General features: G+C 44.9%; 1 protein-coding gene across 1 annotated transcript; it reads left to right on the plus strand.

Annotated features, from left to right (window-relative positions):
- The first annotated feature begins 8,017 nt into the window (after nucleotides 1–8,017).
- On the plus strand, nucleotides 8,018–10,834 carry LOC106571442 (UI). The gene is made up of 2 exons (XM_014144548.2): nucleotides 8,018–8,361; nucleotides 8,791–10,834. Exon 2 carries the CDS (start codon nucleotides 8,820–8,822, stop codon nucleotides 9,306–9,308), a length of 489 nt encoding a protein of 162 aa, XP_014000023.1. The 5' UTR covers nucleotides 8,018–8,361; nucleotides 8,791–8,819; the 3' UTR covers nucleotides 9,309–10,834.
- The last annotated feature ends 27 nt before the right edge of the window (nucleotides 10,835–10,861 follow it).

Genomic DNA, 10,861 nt, shown 5'->3' on the forward strand with positions numbered 1-10,861 from the left:
CAGTGGGTCTCCCTATCCTGGTCAAGCCCGTGCCTCCTCCACGGACCAGTCCTCCAGTGGGTCTCCCTATCCTGGTCAAGCCCGTGTCTCCTCCACGGACCAGTCCTCCAGTGGGTCTCTCCACCCTGGTCCCTCCTGTGCCACCTCCTCAAACCAGGCCTCCAGCGGGTCTTCCCAGACTGGTGAGTCCAGGGCCTGCGCCCAGAGCCAGGCCTCCGTTATGTCTCCCCAGCCTGGTGCATCCTGAGCCGGAACTGCCAGAGTGGCCAGACTGCCCGGAACTGCCAGAGTGGCCAGACTGCCCGGAACTGCCAGAGTGGCCAGACTGCCCGGAACTGCCAGAGTGGCCAGACTGCCCGGAACTGCCAGAGGGGCCCTCCTGTCCTCCGGTCCAGCCCGAGTGGCCCTCCTGCCCTCCGGCACAGCCCGAGTGGCCCTCCTGCCCTCCGGCCCAGCCCGAGTGGCCCTCCTGCCCTCCGGTCCAGCCCGAGTGGCCCTCCTGCCCTCCGGTCCAGCCCGAGTGGCCCTCCTGCCCTCCGGTCCAGCCCGAGTGGCCCTCCTGCCCTCCGGCCCAGCCCGAGTGGCCCTCCTGCCCAGCCCGAGTGGCCCTCCTGCCCTCCGGTCCAGCCCGAGTGGCCCTCCTGCCCTCCGGTCCAGCCCGAGGGGCCCTCCTGCCCTCCGGTCTAGCCCGAGGGGCCCTCCTGCCCTCCGGCCCAGCCCGAGGGGCCCTCCTGCCCTCCGGCCCAGCCCGAGGGGCCCTCCTTCCCTCCGGCCCAGCCCGAGGGGCCCTCCTGCCCCCCGGCCCAGCACGAGGGGCCCTCCTGCCCCCCGGCCCAGCCCGAGGGGCCCTCCTGTCCCCCGGTCCAGCCCGAGTGGTCCGTCTTCCAGGGTCAGCCCGAGTGGCCCGTCTGCCCGGCGCAGCTATCGGTGCCATCAAAGTGGGCAACGCCGAAGGTGGAGCGAGGTCCACGTCCTGCACCTGAGCCACCTCCAGGATAGGTGGGTTGGGGAGGGAGGGTGTAGCACAGTGCCGTCGGTGACGGCAGCCACCCTCCCTTCCCTCCCTTATTGTTTAGGTGTTATTTTTTGTTGGGGTATTGGGGATTTTCTTGTGTTTTCTTTTTTTAGGTGCATCCCGGGGTCTGCACCTTGAGGGGGGGGTACTGTCACGTCCTGACCAGTAGAGGGTGTAGTTGGGTCAGGACATGGCAGAAGGGAGTGTGTGTGTTTTATTGTTTCATTGATTTTGGCCGTGTGACTTCCAATCAGGCACAGCTGTAGAGGGTTGTGGTTGATTGGGAGTCACACATAAGTTGCCTACGTTTCCTTTGTGTTTCGTGGGTAATTGTTCTTGTCATTGTGGTTGCACCTGACAGGACTGTGTTGGCTGTCAGTTTTGTTGTTTTTTGTGAATTGCATAGTGTTCGTGTATTAAATATGACGAACCCTAACTCCGCCGCATTTTGGTCCACTTCTTCCACAGACAGCCGTTACACACCTAAAGGACTCCCAGACCATGAGAAACAAGATTCTCTGGTCTGATGAAACCAAGTTTTAACTATTTCTCCATCCAACCTGACAGAGCTTGAGAGGATCTGCAGATAAGAATGAGAGAAACTCCGCAAATACAGGTGTGCCAAGCTTGTAGCATTATACCCAAGAAGACTCAAGGCTGTAATCGCTGCCAAAGGTGCTTCAACACAGTACTGAGTTGCGGGTCTGAGTACTTAAGTAAATGTGATATATATATACATTAAAAATGTCATAGTCAGTCAGAGTGTAGTTGACATATGCATACAATGACTTACTCTGCTGTTAAACAGTACTCATCCAGATAATATTGAGATGTCTGGATGTGTTCTCATTTCAAATGATGACATTACCAGTAATATACACTGCTCAAAAAAATAAAGGGAACACTTAAACAACACAATGGAACTCCAAGTCAATCACACTTCTGTGAAATCAAACTGTCCACTTAGGAAGCAACACTGATTGACAATAAATTTCACATGCTGTTGTGCAAATGGAATAGACAACAGGTGGAAATTATAGGCAATTAGCAAGACACCCCCAATAAAGGAGTGGTTCTTCAGGTGGAGACTACAGACCACTTCTCAGTTCCTATGCTTCCTGGCTGATGTTTTGGTCACTTTTGAATGCTGGCGGTGCTTTCACTCTAGTGGTAGCATGAGACGGAGTCTACAACCCACACAAGTGGCTCAGGTAGTGCAACTCATCCAGGATGGCACATCAATGCGAGCTGTGGCAAGAAGGTTTGCTGTGTCTGTCAGCGTAGTGTCCAGAGCATGGAGGCGCTACCAGGAGACAGGCCAGTACATCAGGAGACGTGGAGGAGGCCGTAGGAGGGCAATAACCCAGCAGCAGGACCGCTACCTCCGCCTTTGTGCAAGGAGGAGCAGGAGAAGCACTGCCAGAGCCCTGCAAAATGACCTCCAGCAGGCCACAAATGTGCATGTGTCTGCTCAAACAGTCAGAAACAGACTCCATGAGGGTGGTATGAGGGCCCGACGTCAACAGGTGGGGGTTGTGCTTACAGCCCAACACCGTGCAGGACGTTTGGCATTTGCCAGAGAACACCAAGATTGGCAAATTCGCCACTGGCGCCCTGTGCTCTTCACAGATGAAAGCAGGTTCACACTGAGCATGTGACAGACGTGACAGAGTCTGGAGACGCCGTGGAGAATGTTCTGCTGCCTGCAACATCCTCCAGCATGACCGGTTTGGCGGTGGGTCAGTCATGGTGTGGGGTGGCATTTCTTTGGTGGGCCGCACAGCCCTCCATGTGCTCGCCAGAGGTAGCCTGACTGCCATTAGGTACCGAGATGAGATCCTCAGACCCCTTGTGAGACCATATGCTGGTGCGGTTGGCCCTGGGTTCCTCCTAATGCAAGACAATGCTAGACCTCATGTGGCTGGAGTGTGTCAGCAGTTCCTACAAGAGGAAGGCATTGATGCTATGGACTGGCCGCCCGTTCCCCAGACCTCTATCCAATTGAGCACATCTGGGACATCATGTCTCGCTCCATCCACCAACGCCACGTTGCACCACAGACTGTCCAGGAGTTGGCGGATGCTTTAGTCCAGGTCTGGGAGGAGATCCCTCAGGAGACCATCCGTCACCTCATCAGGAGCATGCCCAGGCGTTGTAGGGCGGTCATACAGGCACGTGGAGGCCACACACACTACTGAGCCTCATTTTGACTTGTTTTAAGGACATTACATCAAAGTTGGATCAGCCTGTAGTGTAGATTTCCTCTTTAATTTTGAGTGTGACTCCAAATCCAGACCTCCATGGGTTGATACATTGGATTTCCATTGATTATTTTTGTGTGATTTTGTTGTCAGCACATTCAACTATGTAAAGAAAAAAGTATTTAATAAGATTATTTCTTTCATTCAGATCTAGGATGTGTTGTTTAAGTGTTACCTTTATTTTTTTGAGCAGTATACTTTAATGTTATTATTTTGTATTAAGCTTAAATTGTATAAACAATACTTTTAAACTGTACATGGAATTTCAATATTAAAGACGTATTTGTCTGTTCTTTTCTATCTAACTTCTGTTTCAAAGATGACGTCATGGGTGGCTTTGCTCCAACTTTGCACCGTTGTTGTTTGGGATAGTTGGGAAATGCTGCTTTGTCTGTCAACAAAATTCTGTCTGCAAACTTCTCCCAAACAAAAAAAGTGTTTTAGAGATTTGTTTGGACCAAACAAACAAATCCATTAGCCTATTTCTGTAAAGAGGAATATTTTCTTCAACATACTATGTATCGACTACATGGGGGGTGCCTTAGTTTTTCAATGCATAGTCATTATATTCAGTCAGGTGTGAAAGTAGATTGAATTTCTTACCAGTACTGGACACCCAAATGTGCGCAATTTTTTTTGTAATACTACAAAATTACAGGGTAGCCTATTCTACTGACACAGACAAACAGATGAATAAAAACGATGTTGCGGGAGACACAACAAAAACGGGAGACACAAATAGAATATTTGCTGGAAGAGGAAATTATTGTCCAAAAACAAACAAAAGTGCCACTGACCCAATAATAAAGACAGTGAATATGCACACTCACCGGGGATATGGCCGATGTTCTCTGCTAGTGCCAATTAAGTTACTGTTCCCTCAATTAAGTTTTGCTAACTAAAATAAAGATTGGAGTCTTTTCATTGTCATCTCTTTACAGTCAGTGGTGATTTTAGCATGTAAATCTTCGTGGGGCAAAAAAAATGAAAAGAAAGTGGGATGCATGCCAAAGCCACTGCACAACACAATAATAAACAATACCTTAATTGCACTATAATGGTGACAAACGGTGCCCACAAACTGTTAGGGCCTACATAAAGCTGTCCCAACAGCAGTCCCAACATCTTACCACTGCTACACCTGGCTATCAGCGGAAGCTTGTCTGGCAGCAAAACAGTTCATTCAGCCTGCATTTTAAAAAAACATAGCTGATATGGCTGACTTGCTTAAACAAATGTGGTTTCTAATGACAATTGAGATGTACCAACTATGGCATAAGGGGACAACAAGCGGATAAGAGGCAATCCGTAATTTCGATTGAGACATCAATGAGTGAGCTAGGACAAACATAGTCAATATAACTATTTGTTTAGCACTTTTGAAATGTACAGTGACTGAATTCAGAACATGGGCCGTTCTTACAGTGTTCTCCCTGTACACCAAGTCAGAACTGTAGGATAAATAAAGGGGGCATATAAGCAGACAATGAAAGCTCTTAAAAAATGGGATGATTACATTTCTCTAAAACAGGTTATAGGCTACATGTGCACCACCAAGTAAGAACAGTAGGTGAAATGAAGAGGGGTAACTAGACTAAATTATTAGGGTGAGGCACATGGGCTACCAACAGCTTACTACACAACATACACATAGTATTACTTTCTTAGCTACAGTATACATATACCTGGCATATTACATCATTTATACAGCAGCATACAATACATTTTTTGATTCACCTTGTTGTGCTGTGCTCACTTGAACAGGAAGGTGGCACGGCGGTCCTTCGTGGGCAAATTTTGTCATCAAAGTCTGGAATGCAGTGGATTTAGGGTGCTTTCAAGACAACTGTGACCTCGGAAAAAAACAAGGTAGAATCATGATGACGTCATTGATCTTCAGGTCGTAGATCTAGAAAGAGACCCGAGTTCCCGACTTACAATTCCGTATTTCCCAGTCGGAGCTCGTTTATTCCGTAATTTCCAGTTGTTTTGAACTCACTGAAATCAAGTTTTCGCAGTTCCGAGTTAACAGTTGTTTTGAGTGCAGCACAAATCATGCTTCATTGACAGCATGCCCTATATTGAATGGTTGTCGTTTTAAACTTGGAAAAGAGACACTTAATCCCAGATTTGGGACCACACAGCCATTCCACTGAATAGCAGGCTAGTGATTGCTTTGCAATGCTTGCAGTTAGCCACTGTCACTGATTTCTTCCAAACACCTCATTGTTGAATTTGCGATTTCCAACTTGTTGTCCAATGTTTATGTCCAATGGCCGATGAGCACCGATGATCAGTCCAATTAAAGCTACTGTCGATATAATGTGATTTGATGTAATTTTATCTGTGGCCTATGACCTTGAGCCTTCTTGGATGGGCACTTCTAATGTAACTCTATGGCAGCACCCAAGAGGCTTGAATTTTCACCCTTAGACTTGGCGGTGACGTACTGTCCCCACGAGTGACAGAACACTGAGCTAATCATGGCGCAACTAGAGAACATTGCCAACAGTTATGCGCTTTATTTTCAGCTGGCTGCCCCACCACCACAGAAAGCACTGGACTAGGCTGAAACACCTGCATTTTGAAGCTGCCTTACTCAAGAATGCAAAAAAGAGACCATGTTTTTATGCGGCTTTATTAACTCAATTATTATTAGATTTTTTACATTGTTTGCAAATTGATATGTGACAAGTATAAATGCCAAAATAACATGCAAAACAAGTAAGCCCCCCCAAAAATGAATTACAAGTAAGCCCCACCTGCCCTGAATGACGGTCGCCATTGTTTACAGCAATAACCATTTGCTTTCCAAGTAGTTTTTTTAAATACTGCCATATGCCTGGCTGTTGTCCAACATGATTGTATTTATTTCTGTATAGACAAGAGTAAGCTAATTAGGCTATATAATTGTGGCAATTTAATTCAATTTACTTTAGGGAAACCTTAGCTTCACATAGCCTTATGGAGACGCCGCCTCTACCTTTTAAAGTGGCATTAATACAACCAGTCATGACGTTTTCATCTGACTGTCAAACAATCACTTAACAAAGCCGCTCGTGTAGACTACTCGCACACATTCCTTCACTCCAAATTATTTTACCATCCAAACCCCAACAGTGCACTGTGCACCCGAAATTTGATGAATGGAAAGAGACATCATTTACAAAACACTTACGTGTACTACACTTGTACCCTGAATTGATGCATCCACTGTTATCCACGCGCGCCTCGGTCTCGGCCACTCATCTCCGCCTTGACAAAATGCAAGCGTTCACCTCAAACCACAACTCAATTTGGAGCGTATACCACCCGGTTTCCAGTCAATTCACTAATGTTTCATGCGGCTGACATGCAGTAATGTTAAATAATGGTCTAATAGCCTTTAGTTTTTTGGGCATGTTGTATTCATTGTGATAGGCTCACGTTTCACCAGTACACTATACCTCCACTATTTATTTCACCTGGACGCAGTACAAAGGTATGTCTATTGGTATGTTATGCAGATCACATGTACCATCCTCCTATCTTACCTCTTCAATGAAAATCCCATAGGCCTCCCATAGGCCTCATGTTGTATTCATTGTGATAGGCTCACGTTTCACCAGTACAGTATACCTCCATTATTTATTTCACCTGGACGCAGTACAAAGGTATGTCTATTGGTATGTTATGCAGATCATATGTACCATCCTCCTATCTTACCTCTTCAATGAAAATCCCATAGGCCTCTACATTATGGACAAGGTATGTGTATGAAAACCATCATCAAAACAGTTTTTTTCATTTACATTTTCCATGAAAACCAAGGTATGAATACTGTCATGTGCATGTTTTGTTAAACATCTGTATAATTACTATTTTTTGGATTCACAGACTTCACTCTCGCTACACCTCTGATGAATATAACAGGAAACCGTGCACTGCAAAATCATTCTGGCTATCGATACGGAGAACATCAATACATTAACATCAACAGGACTTTTGGCTCTACTGGGAGTTTACCTAAAATGTTGATTTTTTTATTCTGCTTTGCCACTAAAATCATAATAAACACTGACAACTAAAATATTGTGTTACTGTTGTGCATATTATTATTAATAATAATAGAGGAGGGGGGGTAGTTCAGATATTAACCCCAAAAGGTTATTCAAAAGGTTTTTCGAGGATCCATTTAAAGGGGTTCTTTGTAGAACCCTTTAAAGGGTTCTTTGAAGAACTCGTAGGGGTTCCCCCACAGTTTCAATTTGAAGAATTCCTAAAGGATACTCCAGTAACCTTTTATTTCTAGAGTGTACCGGACCGTACCGCCTTACTTTCACCCCTGTATTCAGTGCAGTATATACATCTTGCGGGTTTATCAGCTAAATATGACCTATTCCTCTATTTTTTTGTCGTTTTAATTAAGAATCGACTTGCATCCCGTGCATTACAAACGGAAACCTTTTCAGCACCATGGACAGGTTTCTCTGCGCCCTCTGCACGTTTCCCCACTGTGCGCTTCTGCTCTGCCTCGCCAAGATGTTAAACCATGCATAAAGGCATCACGACAACAGCTCATCGTTTCTAGACTACTTTATTCAGAGACCAGATTCATAGTAGCATTGTGCAGATTTACACCTTAACGAATCACTTAGTTTTAACGTCCACAATTGTTTTGTTTTTAGTAAGTAAATGTGTGTTTTTTGCTGTGTTCTGTCATTCCAGTTTCACTAGAGGCATAGCAACACCTTGTGAAACAATAACTGGTTTTGCCTTGTGGACTTAATTAGGGCTAATGTGACAGGTTGAGGTAGGTAACTTAAGAGTTGAATATCAGACACTGTCATGACTTTTCTATCCAGTAGACCTTGGTCAACAGCATCAGCTGTGAGCTGTCCTCCAAAACACTTGCCTTTACTTAAAACGGAGTCGCCTCATTTACAAGCAGTTTATGCACTTGCACTGACGTCAATGGAGCTATCTTGGATGTATATAACAGTTCAGACAGAGGCAGTCTACTACAATCGCCATTTAGCGGGACTTTTCGTACCGGGTTCTCCATTGACACTTTTCTAGACTTTTTCAGCACCAGGAGGCGATCAAGTAAGTGGTTCATTTCGCTTTCTTTTGTTGCACATTTTTAGTTTGAGGTGCTGAGAGCTCTGGTGCTGAGTTGAGAATATCAAGGACACAGGAATTAGTTGGTCATTTTTGTATCATGAAAACAATGAATAGGTTCATGTATTTATTTACAAAGCTAAAGAAACCTGTGCATGCTTGTTTCAGTAACGATTTATGTATATTGTGTGCCAATTAACCTCGTCTATGATCTACTTTGTGTTTTGCAAGTTTCAATAGGCTACAATAGCCTACTGTTGTTTATTGCTGTTTAAGTTTGCCTTTAAGCATTTAGTAAGAATGAGCCTATTTCTATTTGCGTTAGACACAATAGCCACATAAGTGCAATTTGAAGTTTTAGCGTACTGAGTTCAGTGCTTATTCCTAATATTTTTACACCTCTCTCCATAACAGGGCACCGTTTTGTTCGTCTGTCCAGCACTATGAAGCCTGTCCCCCTGGTCCTGCTCCTTGCCACTGTTCTCCTCACCTCTCACATCCCCCCCAGTGTTAGTCGACCACAGAACCTGGCCATGTTCGACGGCCACGGCTACAAGAGTCAGCTGGACGAGGTGTTCCAGAAGTCTGGCGACGCAGTTTCCTACCTTATCGGAGAAAATATACTGCGTTATTTGCTGAGAAATCCCCGGTTGCAAACAGGTTTCCCGCCACAGTTTCCCTTTGAGGTGACGCCCCTGGGCTCGAGGGGTCACCTGGCGCGCAGTTTGCCGCCCTTTGAGCAGCAGCGCGCGCCTGAGGAGGTTAACAGCGTGGAAGACTTCGTGGAGTTGACCAAGAGAAACGATGACCCGCCGATCTCCATCGACCTCACTTTCCACCTGCTGAGAAATATGATCGAAATGGCGCGGATCGAGAGCCAGAAGGAGCAAGCAGAGTTGAACCGCAAGTATCTAGATGAAGTTGGAAAGTGATACCAAGTGTAATCTACAAGGGAGAAAATATCTCACGTAAAAAAAAAACGCCCCTGGCACTCTCCCACGAAATACTTTCGATTTTTCTTTGCATTTAACCTTTGGTTTCTCTGTCATTCCTCATGCTTCAACCTGTGCGTAAAAGGAACTTACCCACCTGTCCAAAAAGCCTTTCAAAATCAACGGGCTATAAAACGATTGACTACCAGTCTACCAAGACCCCAGCTACAGTGTACTCATAGTGGACGACTGGAATACTATTCTTTGAGATATGGCAGTGTGTGAATACTTCGCATTTCACACCTCTATTCTCACCTTTGGATGTCCGGAACATTGTAGTAGACCTACAACAATAATATTGTCAGAATCAAATTGGGTTATAAGTTGCCCTAATGTGGAATAAGTGCAACATGTTTATTAGTCAAAGTAGGGACCTAACTAAGATTTGATGTCAACAGTAGCATAAACGGTTACTACAAAGTTAATAACAATGACAGATAGCCTAATCATTACACTGAAGTTTCCAGCAATAAATATCAACATGTTGACAAACGCTATAGCCCTATAACACATTACCACCCCTTGGCGTCCTGGGGATCCCAAGGGGTGCACATTTTTGTTTTTGCCCTGCACTACAAAGCTGATTCAAATGATCAAAGCTTGATGATGAGTTCATTATTTAAATCAGCTGTGTAGTGTTAGGGCAAAAACCAAAAAGTTTGGGAAATGCTGAGGTATGGGGTCTGCCAGTGCCCAAGCTTTTTTGTGATACAACTAATATCCAATTTTATCTGGGACTAGGTGAACATATCCTACTCTTTACAACCCCCCCCCCCCCCCCACTATTCTTATTATATGTTTGTCTGAGTGAACTGTCCTCTGTAGTACAGCATGCTTACCTTAAAGAACAAAAAAAGAAAATGCTTAATTTTATGTTGACTGCTTTGTCAAACCCTAATCATCTGGACATATCTTATGATCCCATGGTTTAGAAGTAAAGAAAAGCTTTTTTGCCATTTATATTTTGTGATAAAAAAAGTTCTGGAAAAAAAATTATATTGACTCTGTCATAGTCTCTTACAGTAGTGAATGTAGTAAAGGAAACTATTCTGCTGACTTGTAAGACGTTATAGTCATGTCCTCTCTGACTACCAAAATAGTTTATTCCTATGTCTGTAAACAGATGCTGCTGAGGTTCCTCTTGCCCATTCAAATACAAAACCTGAGTAGTAAACTCTGGCTGAACACTCATTGCAAAACCTCTATGGCCTAACATTCTTGCAGTCTTCGCCTTTAACGCTTATTAAACAGTTAACTTTACAGCAGTTGCCTGTCTCCTTTTTAAATGCATAACGTGGAAGCCTACATAATAGTGTAATGGTTGCTGCGAACTTGTGAGAGCTCGTCAAAATGGCCCCCGACGTGGTGTTTCTACTATACGGCTCAGCTCTGTCAGACAGCTCTGTCAGACTGTCAGTATGGTGGAATTCTGCTGCCTTGTTCCTCATTGTGTTAACACCATAAAGATACATTCAATTACTGATCCCTCTGGA

Source organism: Salmo salar, chromosome ssa15 (genome assembly GCF_905237065.1).
Source record: "Salmo salar chromosome ssa15, Ssal_v3.1, whole genome shotgun sequence".
Taxonomy (NCBI): domain Eukaryota; kingdom Metazoa; phylum Chordata; class Actinopteri; order Salmoniformes; family Salmonidae; genus Salmo; species Salmo salar.

Bases quoted from the DNA above. Each gene is read 5' to 3' on its own strand.
- LOC106571442 (XM_014144548.2), top strand. From the start codon at position 8,820: ATGAAGCCTGTCCCCCTGGTCCTGCTCCTTGCCACTGTTCTCCTCACC.